The following is a 24,831-nucleotide window of genomic DNA, read 5'->3' as shown; positions in this document are numbered from 1 at the left end:
TCCAACGAAAAACCTTTCAGGGGATCGTTTGCAACAGTTTGGCACTATTTTTGAATGAATTGCAGAACGTCAGATTTTTGCTGAAATTCTGACCGCGCCCCTTAGGGTTTTTATCCAAAAAAGTGTTGTTGAGACGTCGGGGGCTAATTCTGTTTCTGATGATAAAAACCCATCTGTTTCCACCGAAAAACCTTTCAAGGGATCGTTTGCAACAGTTTGGCACCATTTTTCAGTCAATCACAGAAGGTATGATTTTTGCTGAAATTCTGACCGCGCGGCTTAGGGATTTTTTGAAAAAAAACTTTTTCCGCAAGTTCAGACGTTGAGGGCTAATTCTGTTTCCGATGATAAAATCCCATCTATTTCCGCCGAAAAACCTGTCAGGTGATCATTTGCAACAGTTTGGCACCATTTTTGAGTGAATTGCAGAACGCCAGATTTTTGCTGAAATTGTGACCGCACGGCTGAGGGATTTTTTCCAAAATAGTGTTGTTCAGACTTCGAGGGCTAATCCTGTTTCTGATGATAAAAACCCATCTGTTTCCACCGAAAAACCTTTCAGGCGATCATTTGCAACAGTTTGGCAGCATTTTTCAGTGAATTGCAGAACGTCAGATTTTTGCTGAAATTCTGACCGCGAGCCTTAGGGATTTTTTTTTTAAAAAAGTTGTTGAGACGTTGAGGGCTATTTCTGTTTCTGATGATAAAACCCATCTGATTCCACCGAAAAACATTTCAGGGATCGTTTGCAACAGTTTGGCACCATTTTTGAGTGAATTGCAGCACGTCAGATTTTTGCTGAAATTGTGACCGGCTTAGGGATTTTTTGAAAAAAAAGTTTTTCCGCAAGTTCAGACGTTGAGGGCTAATTCCGTTTCCGATGATAACATCCCATCTATTTCCGCCGAAAAACCTTTCAGGTGATCATTTGCAACAGTTTGGCACCATTTTTGAGTGAATTGCAGAATGTCAGATTTTGCTGAAATTCTGACCGCGCGGCTTAGGGATTTTTTCCAAAAAAAAAAGTTGTTCAGATGTCGAGGGCTAATTCTGTTTCTGATGATAAAACCCCATCTGTTTCCAACGAAAAACCTTTCAGGTGATCATTTGCAACAGTTTGGCACCATTTTTGAGTGAATTGCAGAATGTCAGATTTTGCTGAAATTCTGACCGCGCGGCTTAGGGATTTTTTCCAAAAAAAAAAGTTGTTCAGATGTCGAGGGCTAATTCTGTTTCTGATGATAAAACCCCATCTGTTTCCAACGAAAAACCTTTCAGGTGATCATTTGCAACAGTTTGGCACCATTTTTGAGTGAATTGCAGAATGTCAGATTTTGCTGAAATTCTGACCGCGCGGCTTAGGGATTTTTTCCAAAAAAAAAAGTTGTTCAGATGTCGAGGGCTAATTCTGTTTCTGATGATAAAACCCCATCTGTTTCCAACGAAAAACCTTTCAGGGGATCGTTTGCAACAGTTTGGCACTATTTTTGAATGAATTGCAGAACGTCAGATTTTTGCTGAAATTCTGACCGCGCCCCTTAGGGATTTTTTCCAAAAAAGTGTTGTTGAGACGTCGGGGGCTAATTCTGTTTCTGATGATAAAAACCCATCTGTTTCCACCGAAAAACCTTTCAAGGGATCGTTTGCAACAGTTTGGCACCATTTTTCAGTCAATCGCAGAAGGTATGATTTTTGCTGAAATTCTGACCGCGCGGCTTAGGGATTTTTTGAAAAAAAACTTTTTCCGCAAGTTCAGACGTTGAGGGCTAATTCTGTTTCCGATGATAAAATCCCATCTATTTCCGCCGAAAAACCTGTCAGGTGATCATTTGCAACAGTTTGGCACCATTTTTGAGTGAATTGCAGAACGCCAGATTTTTGCTGAAATTGTGACCGCACGGCTGAGGGATTTTTTCCAAAATAGTGTTGTTCAGACTTCGAGGGCTAATCCTGTTTCTGATGATAAAAACCCATCTGTTTCCACCGAAAAACCTTTCAGGCGATCATTTGCAACAGTTTGGCAGCATTTTTCAGTGAATTGCAGAACGTCAGATTTTTGCTGAAATTCTGACCGCGAGCCTTAGGGATTTTTTTTTTAAAAAAGTTGTTGAGACGTTGAGGGCTATTTCTGTTTCTGATGATAAAACCCATCTGATTCCACCGAAAAACATTTCAGGGATCGTTTGCAACAGTTTGGCACCATTTTTGAGTGAATTGCAGCACGTCAGATTTTTGCTGAAATTGTGACCGCGCGGCTTAGGGATTTTTTGAAAAAAAAGTTTTTCCGCAAGTTCAGACGTTGAGGGCTAATTCCGCTTCCGATGATAACATCCCATCCATTTCCGCCGAAAAACCTTTCAGGTGATCATTTGCAACAGTTTGGCACCATTTTTGAGTGAATTGCAGAATGTCAGATTTTGCTGAAATTCTGACCGCGCGGCTTAGGGATTTTTTCAAAAAAAAGTTGTTGAAACGTTGAGGGCTAATTCTGTTTCCGATGATAAAACCCCATCTGTTTCCACCGAAAAACCTTTCAGGGGATCGTTTGCAACAGTTTGGCACCATTTTTGAGTGAATTGCAGAATGTCAGATTTTTGCTGAAATTCTGACCGCGCGGCTTAGGGATTTTTTCCAAAAAAAAAAAGTTGTTCAGATGTCGAGGGCTAATTCTGTTTCTGATGATAAAACCCCATCTGTTTCCAACGAAAAACCTTTCAGGTGATCATTTGCAACAGTTTGGCACCATTTTTGAGTGAATTGCAGAATGTCAGATTTTGCTGAAATTCTGACCGCGCGGCTTAGGGATTTTTTCAAAAAAAAAAAAGTTGTTCAGATGTCGAGGGCTAATTCTGTTTCTGATAATAAAACCCCATCTGTTTCCAACGAAAAACCTTTCAGGGGATCGTTTGCAACAGTTTGGCACTATTTTTGAATGAATTGCAGAACGTCAGATTTTTGCTGAAATTCTGACCGCGCCCCATAGGGATTTTTTCCAAAAAAGTGTTGTTGAGACGTCGGCGGCTAATTCTGTTTCTGATGATAAAAACCCATCTGTTTCCACCGAAAAACCTTTCAAGGGATCGTTTGCAACAGTTTGGCACCATTTTTCAGTCAATCGCAGAAGGTATGATTTTTGCTGAAATTCTGACCGCGCGGCTTAGGGATTTTTTGAAAAAAAACTTTTTCCGCAAGTTCAGACGTTGAGGGCTAATTCTGTTTCCGATGATAAAATCCCATCTATTTCCGCCGAAAAACCTGTCAGGTGATCATTTGCAACAGTTTGGCACCATTTTTGAGTGAATTGCAGAACGCCAGATTTTTGCTGAAATTGTGACCGCGCGGCTTAGGGATTTTTTTTAAAAAAAGTTTTTCCACAAGTTCAGACGTTGAGGGCTAATTCTGTTTCCGATGATAAAAACACATCTGTTTCCGCCGAAAAACCTTTCAGGTGATCTTTTGCAATAGTTTGGCAACATTTTTGAGTGAATTGCAGAAAGTAAGATTTTTGCTGAAATTGTGACTGAGCGGCTTAGGGATTTTTCAAAAAAAAATTGTTCAGACGTCGAGGGCTAATTCTGTTTCAATGATAAAAACCCATCCGTTTCCACCGAAAAACCTTTCAGGCGATCATTTGCAACGGTTTGGCACCATTTTTGAGTTAATTGCAGAATGTCAGATTTTTGCTGAAATGGTGACCGCGTGGCTTAGGGATTTTTTCCCAAAAAATGTTGTACAAACGTCGAGGGCTAATTGTGTTTCTGATGATAAAAACCCATCTGTTTCCACCGAAAAACCTTTCAGGCGATCGTTTGCAACAGTTTGGCACCATTTTTGAGGGAATTGCAGAAAGCCAGATTTTTGCTGAAATAGTGACCGCGTGGCTTAGGGATTTTTCAAAAAAAAGTTGTTGAGACGTCGAGGGCTAATTCTGTTTCCGATGATAAAAACCCATCTGTTTCCACCGAAAAACCTTTCAGGGAATCGTTTGCAACAGTTTGGCACCATTTTTGAGGGAATTGCAGAAAGGCAGATTTTTGCTGAAATTGTGACCGCGCGGCTTAGGGATTTTTTCAAAAAAAAAAGTTGTTGAGACGTCGAGGGCTAATTCTGGTTCCGATGATAACAACCCATTTGTTTCCACCGAAAAACCTTTCAGGGGATCGTTTGCAACAGTTTGGCACTATTTTTGAATGAATTGCAGAATGCCAGATTCTTGCTGAAATTGTGACCGCGCGGCTTAGGGATTTTTGCAAAAAAGTGTTGTTTAGACCTCGTGGGCTAATTCTGTTTCTGATGATAAAAACCCATCTGTTTCCACCGAAAAACCTTTCAAGGGATCGTTTGCAACAGTTTGGCACCATTTTTCAGTCAATCGCAGAAGATCAGATTTTTGCTGAAATTCTGACCGCGCGGCTTAGGGATTTTTTGAAAAAAAAGTTTTTCCGCAAGTTCAGACGTTGAGGGCTAATTCTGTTTCCGATGATAAAATCCCATCTATTTCCGCCGAAAAACATTTCAGGGGATCATTTGCAACTGTTTGGCACCATTTTTGAATGAATTGCAGAACGTCAGATTTTTGCTGAAATTCTGACCGCGCGGCTTAGGGATTTTTTTTAAAAAAAGTTTTTCCACAAGTTCAGACGTTGAGGGCTAATTCTGTTTCAATGATAAAAACCCATCTGTTTCCACTGAAAAACCTTTCAGGGGATCGTTTGCAACAGTTTGGCACCATTTTTGAGGGAATTGCAGAATGTCACATTTTTGCTGAAATTGTGACTGCGCGGCTTAGGGATTTTTTTAAAAAAAAATTGTTGAGACGTCGAGGGCTAATTCTGTTTCCGATGATAAAAACCCATCTGTTTCCACCAAAAAACCTTTCAGGGGATTGTTTTCAACAGTTTCGCACCATTTCTGAATGAATTGCAGAACGGCAGATTTTTGCTGAAATTCTGACCGCGCGGCTTAGGGAGTTTTTCAGAAAAAAGTTGTTCAGACGTTTAGGGCTAATACTGTTTCTGATGATAAAAACCCATCTGTTTGCACCGAAAAAACTTTCAGGGAATCGTTTGCAACAGTTTGGCACCATTTTTGAGTGAATTGCAGAACGCCAGATTTTTGCTGAAATTGTGACCGCGCGGCTTAGGGATTTTTTTTAAAAAAAGTTTTTCCACAAGTTCAGACGTCGAGGGCTAATTCTGTTTCAATGATAAAAACCCATCCGTTTCCACCGAAAAACCTTTCAGGCGATCATTTGCAACGGTTTGGCACCATTTTTGAGTTAATTGCAGAATGTCAGATTTTTGCTGAAATGGTGACCGCGTGGCTTAGGGATTTTTTCCCAAAAAATGTTGTACAAACGTCGAGGGCTAATTGTGTTTCTGATGATAAAAACCCATCTGTTTCCACCGAAAAACCTTTCAGGCGATCGTTTGCAACAGTTTGGCACCATTTTTGAGGGAATTGCAGAAAGCCAGATTTTTGCTGAAATGGTGACCGCGTGGCTTAGGGATTTTTCAAAAAAAAGTTGTTGAGACGTCGAGGGCTAATTCTGTTTCCGATGATAAAAACCCATCTGTTTCCACCGAAAAACCTTTCAGGGAATCGTTTGCAACAGTTTGGCACCATTTTTGAGGGAATTGCAGAAAGGCAGATTTTTGCTGAAATTGTGACCGCGCGGCTTAGGGATTTTTAAAAAAAAAAAAGTTGTTGAGACGTCGAGGGCTAATTCTGGTTCCGATGATAACAACCCATTTGTTTCCACCGAAAAACCTTTCAGGGGATCGTTTGCAACAGTTTGGCACTATTTTTGAATGAATTGCAGAATGCCAGATTCTTGCTGAAATTGTGACCGCGCGGCTTAGGGATTTTTGCAAAAAAGTGTTGTTTAGACCTCGTGGGCTAATTCTGTTTCTGATGATAAAAACCCATCTGTTTCCACCGAAAAACCTTTCAAGGGATCGTTTGCAACAGTTTGGCACCATTTTTCAGTCAATCGCAGAAGATCAGATTTTTGCTGAAATTCTGACCGCGCGGCTTAGGGATTTTTTGAAAAAAAAGTTTTTCCGCAAGTTCAGACGTTGAGGGCTAATTCTGTTTCCGATGATAAAATCCCATCTATTTCCGCCGAAAAACATTTCAGGGGATCATTTGCAACTGTTTGGCACCATTTTTGAATGAATTGCAGAACGTCAGATTTTTGCTGAAATTCTGACCGCGCGGCTTAGGGATTTTTTTTAAAAAAAGTTTTTCCACAAGTTCAGACGTTGAGGGCTAATTCTGTTTCAATGATAAAAACCCATCTGTTTCCACTGAAAAACCTTTCAGGGGATCGTTTGCAACAGTTTGGCACCATTTTTGAGGGAATTGCAGAATGTCACATTTTTGCTGAAATTGTGACTGCGCGGCTTAGGGATTTTTTTAAAAAAAAATTGTTGAGACGTCGAGGGCTAATTCTGTTTCCGATGATAAAAACCCATCTGTTTCCACCAAAAAACCTTTCAGGGGATTGTTTTCAACAGTTTCGCACCATTTCTGAATGAATTGCAGAACGGCAGATTTTTGCTGAAATTCTGACCGCGCGGCTTAGGGAGTTTTTCAGAAAAAAGTTGTTCAGACGTTTAGGGCTAATACTGTTTCTGATGATAAAAACCCATCTGTTTGCACCGAAAAAACTTTCAGGGAATCGTTTGCAACAGTTTGGCACCATTTTTGAGTGAATTGCAGAACGCCAGATTTTTGCTGAAATTGTGACCGCGCGGCTTAGGGATTTTTTTTAAAAAAAGTTTTTCCACAAGTTCAGACGTTGAGGGCTAATTCTGTTTCCGATGATAAAAACACATCTGTTTCCGCCGAAAAACCTTTCAGGTGATCTTTTGCAATAGTTTGGCAACATTTTTGAGTGAATTGCAGAAAGTAAGATTTTTGCTGAAATTGTGACTGCGCGGCTTAGGGATTTTTCAAAAAAAAATTGTTCAGACGTCGAGGGCTAATTCTGTTTCAATGATAAAAACCCATCCGTTTCCACCGAAAAACCTTTCAGGCGATCATTTGCAACGGTTTGGCACCATTTTTGAGTTAATTGCAGAATATCAGATTTTTGCTGAAATGGTGACCGCGCGGCTTAGGGATTTTTTCAAAAAAAAGTTGTTGAGACGTCGAGGGCTAATTTTGTTTTAATTATAAAAACCCATTTGTTTCCACCGTAAAACCTTTCAGGGGATCGTTTGCAACAGTTTGGCACCATTTTTGAGTGAATTGCAGAACGCCAGATTTTTGCTGAAATTGTGACCGCGCGGCTTAGGGATTTTTTTTAAAAAAAGTTGTTGAGACGTAGAGGGCTAATTCTGTTTCCGATGATAAAAACCCATCTGTTTCCACCGAAAAACCTTTCAGGCGATCGTTTGCAACAGTTTCGCACCATTTTTGAGTGAATTGCAGAACGCCAGATTTTTTCTGAAATTGTGACCGCGCGGCTTAGGGATTTTTTCCAAAAAAGTGTTGTTCAGACGTCGAGGGCTAATTATGTTTCCGATGATAAAAACCCATCTGTTTCCACCGAAAAACCTTTCAGGCGATCGTTTGCAACAGTTTGGCACCATTTTTGAGTTAATTGCAGAACGTCAGATATTTGCTGAAATTCTGACCGCGCGGCTTAGGTATTTTTTTTTAAAAAAGTTTTTCCGCAAGTTCAGACATCGAGGGCTAATTCTGTTTCAATGATAAAAACCCATCCGTTTCCACCGAAAAGCATTTCAGGGGATCGTTTGCAACAGTCTGGCACAATTTTTGAGGGAATTGCAGAACGTCAGATTTTTTCTGAGATTGTGACCGCGCGGTTTAGGGATTTTTTCAAAAAAAAGTTGTTGAGACGTCGAGGGCTAATTCTGTTTCCAATGATAGAAACCCATCTCTTTCGACCGAAAAACCTTTCAGGGGATCGTTTGCAACAGTTTCGCACCAGTTTTGAGTGAATTCCAGAACGTCAGATTTTTTGCTGAAAATGGGCGGGTTCTAACTAAATTATTATTACTATTGTTTTATTTTTTTGTGTGTGTGTTTATCTTGTATAAAAGATTAAAACACACACAAAAACAGAGTTGAAGCAAGAAGGCATCTTCAAATATTAAGTAAATGCAAGGAGTGAATTGCCAGGACTTGGAAGCCCCCTGGTGATGAATTCACTCTTTCCACCCACCCAACCCCCTTTCAAAAATGTGCATGGAATGAATGAGCTGGCATTCAAATCTATTCTTTAAAAAAGCATATTTCCTATTATTATTGGGTCCATTCTGACAAATATTGGGTCCATTCTCTCAATTCTTCCCCTACTTGATTCCCTCATTTCTGGGGGTTGGACTAGATGACCCATGGGGTCCCTTCCAACTCTTCCGTTCTACAATTCTCTCGCCTACAATTCCGACACCCGCTTCAGGTGAACCTGAACAAACAACACTGACACCAAACCCTACATATAGTAAGTAAAATAGAAAAATCGCCACCCGACCTCACCCCCACCCATCTTTCCCCCCCTCCACCTCTTTCCCCTTTTCTTCCTAATGTCTCAACAAATGAAAATGATTTGTAAAAATGTTACATGGGGGAAAATACATGAGAGAGAGAGACATTGCACACTTTTGTAAATCAACAAAATCTTTAATAAATAAATAAATAAATAAATAAATAAATAAATAACTACTAGTCATAAAAAAGAGGCCTCCTCACTTGAAGGACATCAAAGCCCACCTGAAGTCCCAAACAAAACTATCAGATCCTGATCCACGCAGATCCATCCGTGTATGGAGCGATCTGTGTGGATCTGCATCTGATAGTTTACCACTCCCTGTTGTAGGGAATCACATATATAATTGTATGTTTGGGGACATCAGGTGGGCTTTGATGTCCTTCAGGTGAGCTTTGGGGTGTATGGCTTTCCTCCATCTCCTCTTCGCAGGATTCCTCTGGAATGACAAAATCTTCCGCATGGCTTTCCTCCATCTCATCTGTGGATTTCTCTTCAATTACGAGATCCAGCAGAGAACCACACTTTCCGCAAGTAGTTAGACTCTCGCTTTTTGCCGCGCTTCTTGGGGTGATCAGCCTTACAGTTGCTATTTGACATTTATCTGTTGCGGTGGTCTTGACGCAAAATCTCTCAATCCCAACCAATGCTGCACTCAGCAGCTGGAAACCTGCAGCGATATAGCCTAGATAAATAGAAGGTCCAATATGCTGCTCGCTGGGAATTTGAGGCAATTCAAAAGCTTGTGGGAAGACAATTTTCGCATTATGTAAGACGGCAGACATGTTCCATATCACGGAAATCAAGACGAGTATCCCTGCAACTAAGTTCAGGAGAGCTGCAAGCCTAAAAAAGGTTAACACAAAATTCTTATGTTTTCTGGGCTTGAACACATTATACAAGGCAAATGAAATTAATCCTAGGGCCGCTGAATTCATAATGGCAGCTAATGCCATTAAATCCTGTGCAATAAAAATTTCCCTCGGGAGGCTTGGATGTTGCTCATTGAGATCTTCGCAGTGCCAAAAAGAGTTGCCGTCGTTAGAAGGGTCTTTCCAAAAGCAGACCTGCCAGATTCCAACCCAGATGTTTTCAGAGCCAATCCCCTTGATGTTTCCCACACGCCACACTCGCCAGTTGACAACGGCTGTTGAGGCAATGCACATAATCCAGGCCACAATATCCATCAGGAATGCACACAACTGGAGACCGGAAACTAAACTCAGCCACCTGACCACCAGGGAGCCTTCTTTCACCCGCATGGGGGGTTTGGAGGGGAGGGGAGCAGGGGAGACCTTGGCAGACATCCTGGAAACAAAAGAGAAGACAAGATGCAGTGAGAGAGGGAATAACAAGCATGTCTAGTCATTGAAGGACATCCTCCCTCCTGCATTCTTCCTTCTATGCACAGAAAGAAGCAGCAAAAGAAAGAGTTCCCCTGCTCTCTCCCACCCCCTGGTTAGGTAGAGACATCTGATCCACACATACTTTCTTCCAGCAAACTGCTACTGATTTAATATACTCTTGCACTGTTCCTGTGAAAATGGCCAGAACCTCAGCAACCTGTTGTGGATGGGAAGTTGCTCATGATTCGCTGTTCTGCTATCTGCTACTGCAGCTATCTTTTTCCACTGAGCATAAACACAGCTATGGCATAGTGAGGAATGTTTAAGCCATAAACTTACGTGAAATGCGTTCCTCAGCTAGAGTCTAGCGTGCCAGGAACAGCGCAGATATTTGCTAGGTGCTCCTGAGCCTCAAGAAGACTGAGCTGTTGGCCACTGAACTGACGTTCGCCTGAGCAGCCGGCCAGCCACAGCAGCAACTGCTCTGCAGAATTCTTAGGTCAGTTACAGTTACAGTTAGAATCCTGACAACACCACAAATGATAACTCCAAGGTACTGGTCATTTGGAACATCAGGAAAGCATTGGAGCCATCCATTCATTTCAGGAGTTGTGACCATTGATAAGATGAAGCACTTTCACATCGCATGGCAGTGTGCAGTGCTTTTAAAAAGGTAAAGGACCCCTGACACTTAAGTCCAGTCACGGCTCTGGGGTTGCGCCACTCATTGGCTTTACTGGCCGAGGGAGCTGACGTTGGTCCACAGACAGTTTTTCCGGGTCATGTGGCCAGCAAGACTAAGCCACTTCTGGCGAAACCAGAACAGAGCACAGAAACGCCGTTTAGGTCCAGTCGTGACCGACTCTGGGGTTGCGGCGCTCATCTCGCTTTATTGGCCGAGGGAGGCGGCCTACAGCTTCCGGGTCTTGTGGCCAGCATGACTAAGCCGCTTCTGGCAAACCAGAGCAGCGCACCGAAACGCCCTTTACCTTCCCGCCGGAGCGGTACCTATTTATCTACTTGCACTTTGACGTGGTTTGGAACTGCTACGTTGGCAGGAGCTGGGACAGAGCAAAGGGAGCTCACCCCGTCAAGGACGCAAGTCCAGTTCTGTATCTGCATGACATCATCCACACCCAAATGTTCTCCCGTTCTGTTTCCCCCAATTAATTTGGTAACACCATCTCCATTGCAAACTCTGCTCAGTGACACCCATCCAACAGAAAAGTGCTGACCGTCTTCATGCAGATACACTTCCGTGCAGGGGTTTGGCCGACAAGTTCTTCCCGAGTGTGGGGATGTTTTCAGGGGCTCTTTGCTTTTCGTGCCTCCCCTTTCATCCTCACCTGAGGAGATGTTGGCCATTCTCTTGACAGGGACCTCCATTCTCAGGCCGGATTTCTGTTTTCCTTCATTCCTCCTTCTCCCGGTCTGGTTCACTGAGCAAATAAGAGAGAGGAGGTTTCATGCAAGTCAAGGTGTGCAATGGATCTTCAGGGCATTTGGGAGGAAGAAAAGGTTCAGGAACAAGCGACGCAGCAGCCCCCCAAGCGTAAAAACACATTTGACATATCGCTCATGAGATTCGCCCCCCCCTTAGGATATAAATGCAGAACATCCTGCGCTCCTATTAATATATAAAGTGGGGTATTTCATATGATAAGAACAGAGGAAGCTGCCTTATACGGAGCCAGGTCAATTTTGGGAAAGTGCTACATGGGCCAGTCCACCAATTGGCTACCAATAAGAACATAGCAAAATACAAAATGGCTGCCATATGGTGTGGTATGAAATAAACTTGCCTGGCTGTGGGGCGTGAAGGCCGCACCCTGCAAGACCCTTCCCACGTGGCCTAGGCCCCGACTCGCTAGCCCCACAAAAGAGGCTCCTCACGAGGCCAGAGGAACATGGCCTGGCTGTGGGGCATGATTCAAAACCTCCAGTCCCAGTCCACTGCTCTAACCACTAAACCACACTGCCCCCCATTGCAGTCTATAACAGCCTGGAGGGCCACAGATGCCCCATATTCTCAGGCTCTGAGATTGCCCAAAGTTTCCTTTCTCTCCCTTGCTGTGCAAAAAGAAAAATGCCCATGACAAAAGTGACATTTTTGGTTCTTTGGAGAGAGTTCTGCTTCCCTCTCTCTCTCTCTTCATTTAAAGGAGTCTCATCCCTTTTCCCACCCAACTTCCTCCTGCACACAGCTTCAAAATTTCCATGAAGAACAACTAACTAACTAACCAACCAACCAACCAACCATAATTGGAAATTACGAGATTAAGGAGATAATTTATTTTTATATAATGAAAACAGATGGGAGGATAAGTTAATTGCGCAAGGCAAGAATATATAGGATGGCAAAAATCAAAAGAAACAAAGATTATGATTTGGGTTCTTAAAATAACAACAACACATGCCTCCTCAGTGGATTTCAGAACAAATATGTCTCTCTTTTTTAAAATTACCCAGACAGTATAATGCAAGGAGTTGTAGTGATAGGCTTCGGCCTTTCCTGCCTAGCTTGACTCTCCTCAGCTTTGATGCAATACGTTTTTTTCTGAGGGCTAATATTACCAGACTTTTCTCCCCCAGCTCTACAATTAAAACTTTTGTGGCCAAATTTTCCACATCCCCAGCATTGAACTTCTTTGGAATTTGTATAATTTGTTTTCCACCCTTTCTCCTCAGTGAGACTGGTGTTGGCTTGGGCCTTGTCATTTTGCCCTTTTGACAATGGCATATTTCCCTTGTCTTTCTCTGAAGAGGGGTTTCCCTTTGTTGGAATTTATTTCTGTTAGTCCCCCACACTTTCCCGCCAAAACTTGGTTCATCGAACCTATGGTCCCTTATTTCATTTATTTGGTCAGCTAAATTAGCGGCTTCTTGAAGTGATTTGAGGGTGTCTTTCCTTTATAAAATATTTTAATTGGTCGTTTATTGTTTCATAAAATTGTTCCAGAGCAAACACTTCTCTGATTTTTGGAACAGAGTCTGCCCTCTCCTGTTCTAACCATTTTATGAGGTAGTTTGAGATTTTCGCCCCAAGCTGAGCGGATGTCTCCTCCCTCACTTTAGTCACACTTCTAAATTTCTTTCTCAGTTGTTCTGAGGTAATCCCAAACCTGGTGTATATTAGTTGCTTAAATATATCAACAGTTTTTGAATAGTTCTCCGACATTTGGGCATAAATTTGTGCTAATGACCCACTGATCCTGCCTCTAAGGATCGTCATCTTATCCTTATCTTTCACTTGAAAGTCTTGACAAGCTCTTTCAAATGATATAATGAAAGCCTCAGGGCAAACTTTTTCCTTAAACTCAGGAAAACGTTTTAAATCTACCTTCACTTGAGTTGGACTACTGGTGTTATGACTATTATTTTGATTCTCCGTAGCTGCCAATTCCAGTTTCCTCATCTCCAACTGAAATTGCATTCTTTCTAATTCCTGTGCAGATTTAATCTTTTCCAATTCCAATCTATATTCTTGTTCTAACTTCCACTTTTCAAATTCTTCAGAGAATTTTGGACCTCCTGCCTCAGGTTGAATATTAGTTACATTTTCTAAACTCTGCTCTTCCCTCTGAGGATTTCCATTCTCCTCTCCTTCAGAGCTTTCATAAGTTGTTTCCCTCACAGGGTTTCTTATCTTTTTGGGTGACATATTGTGTGAGTGAGAACTATCAATAAATTAACAAATAAGAGAAATTTCCTCTCAGTTCTGTTTCTTCTGGCTAGGCTTCTCTCAAGACTCTGGTCCCAAAGCTCTGCTATGGGTTTTCTCTCGAACCCTTCAAGCTTCACTTCCTCTGACCACGAGCCGAAATCCTCTCCCAGAACAGACTTGCAGCTCTCTTTCTCTTAGTTATCTTGGCTTTGCGGCTTATCTTGGGTACCTCACAACTACACCCCGGGCTAGGTAATCCCTTCGCCGATTTACCCTTCCCCCTCCAGCTGTATTGTTTTCCCCACCGAATCCCACCACTTGCCTACCACTTCTGTGGTGACAGGTAGTGATGTTATGCCACCGCAGGGACGGTTGTAATCCCACCGCAGCCACCAATTTTGTGGCCATCACACAGGGCCCTGGACATTTGACGGTCTATTGACCCTGTGCCACTGAGGCATCCGATCATAGCCTGCATTTTAATCAAGGCTTATATTTTGATCAGATTCCTGTATTCTAAAAATGAGCTTAAATTCACAAATGTTTCTTTCGAGACAGGAAACCAGCAGGCAAGGTCTTTGTCAGAGGCCCCTTTGGTTTATTGCGGTCATAAAACAGGCTGGGAGCAAAAGGTCACACTGACCATACAAATTATAGAATACAATCAAGGTTGCAAAAACACAATTAAATAGTAATAATTATTGTGCCTCCCATTAAACTTGAGCCACATCTTCCTAAGGTTAAAAGGGCAAGAGCTAATACAAACAACAGCTGGCTTGAAAGGGGGGTGTAGATTTAAGGGGTTGCTTTAAAAACTGTTTTTATAAAGTTCCTTTTTTACTTAGAAAAGGTCTTTGCTTCTAAAAATCTATATATGTTATGTATGAAATATATTGGCTTAAATGTAATTATGCAAAGGATTTAGAAAGTAATGTTAGATTCTTATGTTAGATTCTTATTTCATAGAATCATAGAATCATAGAAGAGTTGGAATAGACCACGAGGGCCATTGAGTCCAGACCCCTGCCAAGCAGGAAAAACACCATCAAGAGCACTCCTGACATATGACCTCCAAAGAAGGAGCTCTTTCATAGATGCTGTGTGGGAAGATGAACAAAAGATCTGTTCAGATAAAATTAGCCACCATCTGTTTTGGAGTGAATAGGGCAATAGGGCAAAAGGTGAAATGTTAGTTAAGGCGCCTAGTCTAGGGCAAAAGGTTATCTGGTAATTAAGGTGCCTTGTAGAGGTTAATGGCTATTTGTTTGCCAATTATAAATAGAAGGAAATATAGCTCTTTGTCTCCCATAAAAGGTAATAGGAAATGGGTGTATCTTTTATGATTGGTTCTAGCAAACAGCCAATAGGAATTTTAACCAGGCTGATTGGACAGAGGCAGCCAGAGGAGGAGCAAGGGGGCTGGGCTGAGGGAATATAAGTGCTGGCCATAATGGCAGGAGGCCAGGCCAGAGCTTGGTAACCATATACCACTGTGCCTCACATTTATTTGTCTGACAAATAAATTATTATTTTAATTTCTCTATTGCTGCGTTGAATATTTCATTCCAGCTAAGCGTTAACCACAAGCAGGGTGCTACACCACCACTGTGATTGCTTTCTTTTTTTGCAAATGCTTTTTATTGAGTTTTTTCACAAACAAAATAAAACAATCTTTTAGTCATCATTTTATGTGTCATCTTATATACACTGCGTATATACACGCCCAGACTTCCTTCCTTCCCAGCTGCGGTTTTCTTAATATATATCTTCTCTTACAGATTCTTATTCACTTCTATACACATCACAGGATTTATGTTAACCCTGCTGTAGTTTTTAAACTTCTGCAGTTAATTCTTATGTATGCCACAAATTTACCCCATTCTTCAAACTTTGTCCCTTTTTGGTGCCAGATTTTATACGTCATTTTAGCTAATTCTGTGTATTCAAAAAATTGAGCCTGCCATTCCATAACCGTTGGGGTCTCCTGTGACTTCCACTTTTGAGCTACAAGGATCCTAGCTGCTACTGGAGCATATTGGAATAATTTATGATCCTCCTTTTTTACTTCCTCCCCTATTATCCCTAATAAAAAAGCCTCCAGTTTTTTCGAGAATGTATACTTAAAATGTTTCCTCAGTTCATTATATATAAAGTCCCAAAATTTTTTCATCTTTTCACACTCCCACCACATGTGGCCACCACTGTGATTGCTTTCTTGGCTGCCACCACCCCGTTTCTCACGGGACACACGGAGTCCAGACAGGTCTTAACATTAACAAATAATCAAGTTTATTTTTAAATACAGGAACAAGCGTATGGTTTCAGTTTATTTTTCTCTTCTCAGTTTATTAATTTTAGTTCCTAACAACTCCAAACTGATTATTCCAACTATCCATCTGACTCTCCCTAACAATTCCTCTCACTCTCTCACAATACAACTTGACCAACCCACTGCCTATTCCTCCCTCTTCCTTCTCCAACTCCCAAACCTCAACTGACTTTCAAAACTTTTTATTTTAGAAATATTTATTAAGATTTTACAAAGACAAATATACAAAAACACATAATAAAATAAAAAATAAAAAATAAAAAGATAAGCAAAACATACAGAAAAAACAATTGTTTTTCATAACATAAAACTCATTTGCTTGTTTCATTGACTTCCTCACACCTCCCCTTCTTGTATTCCCATTTAAATAATCAAATCAGCAAATCCTTACCCTCTTTCATTTATCTTATCTCTATAACTTAACATTTTATAACTCAGTATTTTCATCCATTATCAATTCATTTTCACATATTCTTATTAACTTTGTTGCCAATACCACTTATTTCCAATCCAACACCATTTTAGTTATTTTATTTTTTACCTAATTATACCCTTCTTCCATATTCTTAAAGCATTACAGCTGGAAACCACTTAATTTCTATCCAACATCATTCTAACATTCATTAATTTTGCAATATTTCTGTAAATAGTCTTTAAATTTCTTCCAATCTTCTTCCACCGCCTCTTCTTCCTGGTCCCGGATTCTGCCAGTCATTTCTGCCAGTCCCATATAGTCCATCATCTTCATCTGCCATTCTTCCAAAGTGGGTAAATCTTGTGTCTTCCAATACTTTGCTATAAGTATTCTTGCTGCTGTTGTAGCGTACATAAAAATAGTTCTGTCCTTCTTTGGCACCAATTGGCCGACAATGCCCAGAAGAAAGGCCTCTGGTTTCTTCAGGAAGGTATATTTAAATACCTTTTTCATTTCATTATAAATCATTTCCCAGAAAGCCTTAATCCTTGGGCACGTCCACCAAAGGTGAAAGAATGTACCTTCAGTTTCTTTACATTTCCAACATTTATTATCGGGCAGGTGATATATTTGTGCAAGCTTGACTGGGGTCATGTACCACCTGTATATCATTTTCATAATATTCTCTCTTAGGGCATTACATGCCGTAAATTTCATACCGGTGGTCCACAACTGTTCCCAGTCAGCAAACATAATGTTATGTCCAACATCTTGTGCCCATTTAATCATAGCAGATTTCACCGTTTCATACTGAGTGTTCCATTTCAACAGCAAGTTATACATCCTTGACAAAATCTTAGTTTTGGGTTCTAACAGTTCTGTTTCTAATTTTGATTTTTCCACCTGGAAGCCAATTTTCTTGTCCAAATTATATGCCTCCATTATCTGATAGTAATGAAGCCAATCTCTCACTTTGTTTTTTAGTTTCTCAAAACTCTGCAATTTTAATCTATCTCCCTCTTGTTCCAAAATTTCCCAATATTTCGGCCATTTGGCCTCCATATTGAGCTTTTTCTGAGCTTTTGCTTCCATTGGTGACAGCCACCTTGGTGTTTTATTTTCCAATAAATCCTTATATCTTGTCCAGACATTGAACAAAGCTTTCCTGACAATATGGTTCTTAAATGCTTTATGTGCTTTAACCTTGTCGTACCACAAATATGCATGCCACCCGAAAACATTGTTAAAACCTTCTAAATCCAAAATGTCTGTGTTCTCAAGAAGTAGCCAGTCTTTCAGCCAGCAAAATGCTGCTGATTCATAGTAAAGTTTAAAGTCTGGCAGGGCAAATCCACCCCTTTCCTTTGCATCAGTCAATATCTTAAATTTTATTCTGGGCTTCTTGCCCTGCCAGACAAATTTAGAGATATCTTTCTGCCACTTCTTGAAACAATCCATCTTGTCCACAATTTGCAATGTTTGAAACAAAAACAGCATTCTCGGTAATACATTCATCTTTATAGCTGCAATTCGACCCAACAAGGAAAGCTTCAAATTCCACCAAATTTCTAAGTCTTTTTTCACTTCCGTCCAACATTTTTCATAATTATCTTTAAATAAGTTCCCATTTTTTGCTGTCATATTAATCCCCAAGTATTTCACTTTCTTAACCACAGTCAAACCTGTCTCATTCTGAAACCTCTCTCTTTCAATCAGTGTTAAATTTTTCTCTAAAACCTTACTTTTTGACTTGTTCAATTTAAATCCTGCCACTTGACCGAATTCTTGAATTAGTTCTAAAACCCTTTTAGTACTAGATTCTGGCTCCTGTAACGTTAATACTAAATCATCTGCAAATGCTCCCAATTTGTACTGTTTGGCTCCGACCTGTATACCTTTAACCAACCGGTCCCTTCTAATCATATTCAGCAAAACCTCCAAAGCTCACCTGAAGGACATCAAAGCCCACCTGATGTCCCCAAACATATGATTATACATGTCATTCCTTTCAGCCGTAAAGACTAAACTGATACTTTTGTTTTGGGACATCAGATGGGCTTTGATGTCCTTCAGGTGACGAGGCCTCTTTTTTATGACTAGTATTTATTTATTAATTAAAGATTTTGTTGATTTACAAAAGTGTGCAATGTCTCTCTCTTGTGTGTGTCCCCACCCCCCATGTAACACATTTACAAATCATTTTCATTTGTTGAGACATTAGGAAGAAAAGGGGAAAGAGGCGGAGGGGGGAAAGATGGGTGGGGTGGGGTTGGGTGGCGATTTTTCTATTTTCCTTCCTATATGTAGGGTTTGGTGTCAGCGTTGTTTGTGCAGGTTCTTTGCTGTTCGCTTGTGTTCCTTTGGTGGTGAGAGAGGTTGGGGTTGGCCTAGGGTGTAGTTATTCATTTGTAGTTGGCTGTGGTGCTCTTTGTTTTCATGTGTGAGTGGGGTGGGTGGGTGTTTGGGATCAGCAAGAAATCTACTTATTCCAAGACCTCCCTTAAAGCAGTAGTGGATCACCATGAAGAAGGCGCCACCACCCAGAAGGCCTCTGCCTGGTTCCCTGTAACTTGAGTTCTCGCAGGTGTCTCCTAGGTTTGTCCTTCTAGCGCCTGCTGAAAACCTTTGATTTCACCCCCCAGAGGCGCACTCCATTGCCTCTCGAAAGAGATGCCACAACTTCCCAGGGAACTCTGGGAATGGGAGTTCTGGGAGGGGCATAGGGGGTCTCCTAACGGCTCTCAGCACTACAGCTCCCAGAATCCTTTTGGGGGAAGCGTTGCAAGGTACCATATGGCTTTTAAGTGGATGTTGGGCGTGTAACATCAGCTGTCATGCGTTCCCCATCCACTGGATGTCAGGATTTCCTAACAAAAACCTCCAAAACAAAGCCACACTCCTTTCTACCCCCTAAAAGAAGACCATCAACTGGAGAAAATGTGGTTTATCTGCTGGTATGATTGGTATAAGCTGAAGCGGGTGTCAGAATTGTAGGCAATAAAATAAAATGAAATAAAGGACACAACTAATTCAAACCCATTCATTCCAATAGGCTTACTCTGAGTAGAATCTCACTGCATTGTCACCAGAACTCCTTGCATTACAGTGTTTGGGTAATTTTAAAAAAGAAGACATATTTGTTCTGAAATCCACTGAGGAGGCATGTGTTGTTGTTATTTTAAGAACCCAAATCATAATCTTTGTTTCTTTTGATTTTTGCCATCCTATATATTCTTGCCTTGCGCAATTAACTTATCCTCCCATCTGTTTTCATTATATAAAAATAAATTATCTCCTTAATCTCGTAAATTCCAATTATGGTTGGTTGGTTAGTTAGTTAGTTGTTCTTCATGGAAATTTTGAAGCTGTGTGCAGGAGGAAGTTGGGTGGGAAAAGGGATGAGGCTCCTTTAAATGAAGAGAGAGAGAGAGAGAGAGAGAGAGAGAGAGAGAGAGAGAGAGAGAAGCAGAACTGTCTCCAAAGAACCAAAAATGTCACTTTTGTCATGGGCATTTTTGTCATGCACAACAAGGGATAGAAAGGAAACTTTGGGCAATCTCAGAGCCAGAGAATATGGGGCATCTGTGGCCCTCCAGGCTGTTATAGACTGCAGTGGGGGGAAGTGTGGTTTAGTGGTTAGAGCACTGGACTGGGACTGGAGGTTTCGGATCATGCCCCACAGCCAGGCCATGTTCCTCTGGCCTCGTGAGGAGCCTCTTTTGTGGGGCTAGCGAATCGGGGCCTAGGCCACGTGGAAAGGGTCTTGCAGGGTGCGGCCTTCACGCCCCACGGCCAGGCAAATTTATTTCATACCACACCATATGGCAGCCATTTTGTCTTTTGCTATGTTCTCATTGGTAGCCAATTGGTGGACTGGCCCATGTAGCACTTTCCCAAAATTGACCTGGCTCCATAAAAGGCAGCTTTCTCTGTTCTTATCATATGAAATACCCCACTTTGTATATTAATAGGAGCGCAGGATGTTCTGCATTTATATCCTAAGGGGGTGGGGCGAATCTCTTGAGCGATATGTCAAATGTGTTTTTATGCTTGGGGGGCTGCTGCGTCGCTTGTTCCTGAACCTTTTCTTCCTCCCAAATGCCCTGAAGATCCATTGCACACCTTGACTTGCATGAAACCTCCTCTCTCTTATTTGCTCAGTGAACCAGACCGGGAGAAGGAGGAATGAAGGAAAACAGAAATCCGGCCTGAGAATGGAGGTCCCTGTCAAGAGAATGGCCAAGATCTCCTCAGGTGAGGATGAAAGGGGAGGCAGGGAAAAGCAAAGAGCCCCTGAAAACATCCCCACACTCGGGAAGAACTTGTCGGCCAAACCCCTGCACGGAAGTGTATCTGCATGAAGACGGTCAGCACTTTTCTATTGGATGGGTGTCACTGAGCAGAGTTTGCAATGGAGATGGTGTATCCTGATTAAGTGGGGGAAACAGAACGGGAGAGCATTTGGGTGTGGATGATGTCATGCAGATACAGAACTGGACTTGCGTCTTTGAGGGGGGTGAGCTCCCGTTGATCAGTCCCAGCTCCTGCCAACCTAGCAGTTCCAAACCACGTCAAAGTGCAAGTAGATAAATAGGTACCGCTCTGGAGGGACGGTAAACGGCGTTTCTGTGCGCTGTTCTGGTTTCGCCAGAAGCGGCTTAGTCATGCTGGCCACATGACCCGGAAATACTGTCTGCGGACCAACGTCGGCTGCCTCGGCCAGTAAAGCCAGATGAGTGGCAACCCCCCCCCCCAGAGTTGCTCGTGACTGGACTTAACTGTCAGGGGTCCTTTACCTTTTTAAAAGCACTGCCCACTGCCATGCGATGTGAAAGTGCTTCATCTTATCAATGGCCACAACTCCTGAAATGAATGGATGGCTCCAATGCTCCATTTGCTGCCTTCCTTCAAACATTAACATTTGTGTATGTTCTAAGGTGTTTAAAATAGTCAAAAAGATGACAGCTTTTAATTCCTCTGAATTTGATAGCTACTTTAGATTTTTAAAGGCTGGCTCCCAAAGTTATTTAGGCCCATTGCTTGGCCGAATGTTAATCACACACTCACACACACACACACACACACACACACACACACTTCATTGGAAACTGCATGCAGCTGAGCAGCTCACATTCGGAGCATCAACACAGAAAGGAACAGGAAGCAAGCAACACAAATATTTTGACGGAAGTGTCTTAGGAAAGCGATTTTAAATCATGGGCACCTAGGTTCTGAAAATGGTATTGCCCGTATTGGTGTGAGTGATGGGGTCCCATGGCACAAATTTCATGTAATCCCAGTGCAAAGGAAAAGAGCTAAGATCTTCTCCCTTACTATAATGTCCAAACAAGATGGGATGGGGAAGAAGAATGAGAGGTTTGTAAGGAGTCTTCAATAATTTTGCCAAGGAAATTCTTATGGCTCATGCTATTAGCCTTTCTTGTACATGGAGATCCTTTATGAAATGCATTCAGGACCATCAAACAAATCTGTACTGAGATACACATACTGTATCACCATTTTTACTGCTGGAACTGCTCTGAATCTGACTTCAGGAAGAACGTGTTTTAACTGCACAGTGTCCTGGAATAGACACTCTGCATTGGGAAAGAAGGGAACTGAGTTCCCTCCCATTTTCCACTTCCTGATGTTCCAAATGACCAGTACCCTGGAGTTATCATTTGTGGTGTTGTCAGGATTCTAACTGGACTGTAACTGACCTAAGAATTCTGCAGAGCAGTTGCTGCTGTGGCTGGCCGGCTGCTCAGGCGAACGTCAGCTCAGTGGTCAACAGCTCAGTCTTCTTGAGGCTCAGGAGCACCTAGCAAATACCTGCGCTGTTCCTGGCACGCTAGACTCTAGCTGAGGAAGGCATTTCATGTAAGTTTATGGATTAAACATTCCTCACTATGCCATCAGCTGCGTTTATACTCAGTGGAAATAGATAGGTGCAGTAAAGGTAAAGGGACGCCTGACCATTAGGTCCAGTTGTGACCGACTCTGGGGTTGCGGCGCTCATCTCGCTTTATTGGCCGAGGGAGCCGGCATACAGCTTCTGGGTCATTATTAAGTCGCTTCTGGCGAACCAGAGCAGCGCAAAGAAACACCGTTTGCCTTCCCATCGGAGCGGTACCTATTTATCTACTTGCACTTTGACGTACTTTCGAACTGCTAGGTTGGCAGGAGCAGGGACCGAACAACGGGCGCTCACCCCGTTGCGGGGATTCGAACCGCCAACCTTCTGATCGGCAAGTCCTAGGCTCTGTGGTCTAACCCACAAAACAGCAAAATCATGAGCAGCTTCCCATCCACAACAGGTTGCTGAGGTTCTGGCCATTTTCACAGGAACAATGCAACAGTAGATTAAATCAGTAGCAGTGTGCTGGAAGAAAGTATGAGTGTCGGCTTCTCTGGATCAGATGTCTCTACCTAACCAGGGGGGTGGGAGAGAGCAGGGGAACTCTTTCTTTTGCTGCTTCTTTCTGTGCATGGAATGCAGGAGGGAGGATGTCCTTCAATGACTAGACATGCTTGTTATTCCCTCTCTCACTGCATCTTGTCTTCTCTTTTGTTTCCAGGATGTCTGCCAAGGTCTCCCCTGGTCCCCTCCTCTCCAAACCCCCCCTGCGGGTGAAAGAAGGCTCCCTGGTCGTCCAATGGCTGAGCTTAGTTTCCGGCCTCCAGATATCTGCATTCCTGGTGGATATTTTGGCCTTGCCGATGTGCATTGTGTCAGCACTCAGTGTCAACTGGAGAGTGTGGCGTGTGGAAGACATCAAGGGGATTGGCTCTGGAAACATCTGGATTGGGATCTGGGATGTCTGCTTTTGGAAAGACCCTTCTAACGACGGCAACTCTTTTTGGCATTGCGAAGAGCTCAATGAGCAACATCCAACCCTCCCGAGGGAAATTTTTATTGCACAGGATTTAATGGCATTAGCTTCCATCATGAATTCAGTGGCCCTAGGATTAATTTCATTTGCCTTGTACAATGTGTTCAAGCCCAGAAAACATAAGGATTTTCTCTTTCGCTTTTTTAGGCTTGGAGCTCTGCTGAACTTAGTTGCAGGGATACTCGTCCTGATTTCTGTGGTATGGAACATGTCTGCTGTCTTACAAAATGGGGAAATTGACTTCCCTGAAACTTTTGAATTGCCTCAAATTCCCAGCGAGCAGCATATTGGACCTTCTCTTTATCTAGGCTATATCGCTGCAGGTTTCCAGCTGCTGAGTGCAGCATTGGTTGGGATCGAGAGATGTTGCATCAGGACCACCGCAACAGATACATCTCTAATAGAAACTGTAGTGGTGATTTCCCCAGGAAGTGCAGTGAATAGCGAGAGTTTAACTACTTGTTCAAAGTGTGGTTCTTTGCTAGATCTGGTAATTCAAGAGAAATCCTCCACAGTTGAGATGGAGCAAAGCTGTGCAAAAGATCTTGTCATTCCTGAGGAATCCTGCGCAGTAGAGATGGAGGAAAGCCGTACGCCCCAAAGCTCACCTGAAGGACATCCAAGTCCACCTGAAGTCCCAAAACATACTATTATACATGTTATACCCTACAACAGGGAGTCGTAAACTATCAGATCCAGATCAACGCAGATCGCTCCATACACGGATGGATCTGCGTGGATCAGGATATGATAGTTTTGTTTTGGGACTTCAGGTGGGCTTTGATGTCCTTCAGGTGACGAGGCCTCTTTTTTTAGGACTAGTATTTATTTATTCATTAAAGATTTTGTTGATTTACAAAAGTGTGCAATGTCTCTCTTTCATGTTTTTCCCCCCATGTAACATTTTTATAAATCATTTTCATTTGTTTAGACATTAGAAAGAAAAGGGGAAATAGGTGGAGGGGGGGAACGATGGGTGGGGGTGGGGTTGGGTGGCGATTTTTCTATTTTACTTACTATACGTAGGGTTTGGTGTTAGCATTGTTTGTGCAGGTTCTTTGCTGTTTGCTTGTAATTAATAAACCAATTAATAAACCAATATTAATTAAAATATTGACTCTGTTCGCATGATCTTGGCCGGTCTTAATGCACGCTCTCGTTCCGTTTTTCAGAGCCTCCTCCAGAGCAGACCCACTAAAGCCTAACCGGTGGGTCTACTCCTGTGTAGGATTCAGTTCTTGATAATTGTGCACTTGGGTCTGGGTTAAAGGCGGATCTACACGGATCCTCATGGATCCTCACGCTTTTCACATTGGGCCACCCCAAACTCATGTCAAATCACACATCATGTACAGGGGCACAGCCTGCACGACAAAAAGCTCAGATCCACGGCTTCCTGGTCATACCATGGCCCAAAACCATGGTTTTGAAGCATGGATCCTCATGCTTCTTGCATTGGGCTACCCCTAAATCACCATCAAATCACACATCATAGCCAGGGGCACAGCCTGCAACACAAAAACTAGGACCCACAGCTTCCTGGCCACTCCATGGCCCAAAAACGTGGATTTGAAGCACGGATCCTCATGGATCCTCATGATTTTTGCACTAGATCAGCCCAAAGTCACCATCAGATCAAACATCATGGCCATGGGCACAGCATGCA

At 42.3% G+C, this 24,831-nt stretch overlaps 1 protein-coding gene and 1 long non-coding RNA gene across 3 annotated transcripts in view; one reads left to right on the top strand and one right to left on the bottom strand.

Moving 5' to 3' along the window:
* LOC310755975 (claudin-34-like) overlaps positions 1 to 24,144 on the top strand; it is a 48,382-nt gene extending 24,238 nt beyond the window's left edge. Inside the window, exon 2 of the mRNA XM_083599545.1 lies at positions 22,851 to 24,144. Within this exon, the coding sequence (XP_083455671.1) occupies positions 22,852 to 23,850 (999 nt within the window). The 5' untranslated portion in view covers position 22,851 and the 3' untranslated portion in view covers positions 23,851 to 24,144. The remainder of the gene's footprint in view (positions 1 to 22,850) is intronic.
* On the bottom strand, positions 8,532 to 11,183 carry LOC310756035. Of its 2 annotated transcripts, none has more exons than XR_014544670.1 (2): positions 11,100 to 11,183; positions 8,532 to 9,826 (listed from the first exon to the last, which is right to left on the bottom strand). It is a non-coding gene; the product is annotated as an uncharacterized lncRNA (long non-coding RNA). The 2 variants fall into 2 exon arrangements; XR_014544671.1 differs by lacking the exon at positions 11,100 to 11,183 and adding an exon at positions 10,204 to 10,324.
* Positions 24,145 to 24,831: the final 687 nt, after the last annotated feature.

The sequence above is a fragment of the Podarcis filfolensis genome (genome assembly GCF_964270895.1).
Source record: "Podarcis filfolensis genome assembly, chromosome: 2".
Lineage (NCBI taxonomy): Eukaryota > Metazoa > Chordata > Lepidosauria > Squamata > Lacertidae > Podarcis > Podarcis filfolensis.
The sequence above is the reverse complement of the archived record's forward strand: the minus strand, read 5'-3'. Positions and strand labels throughout refer to the sequence as shown.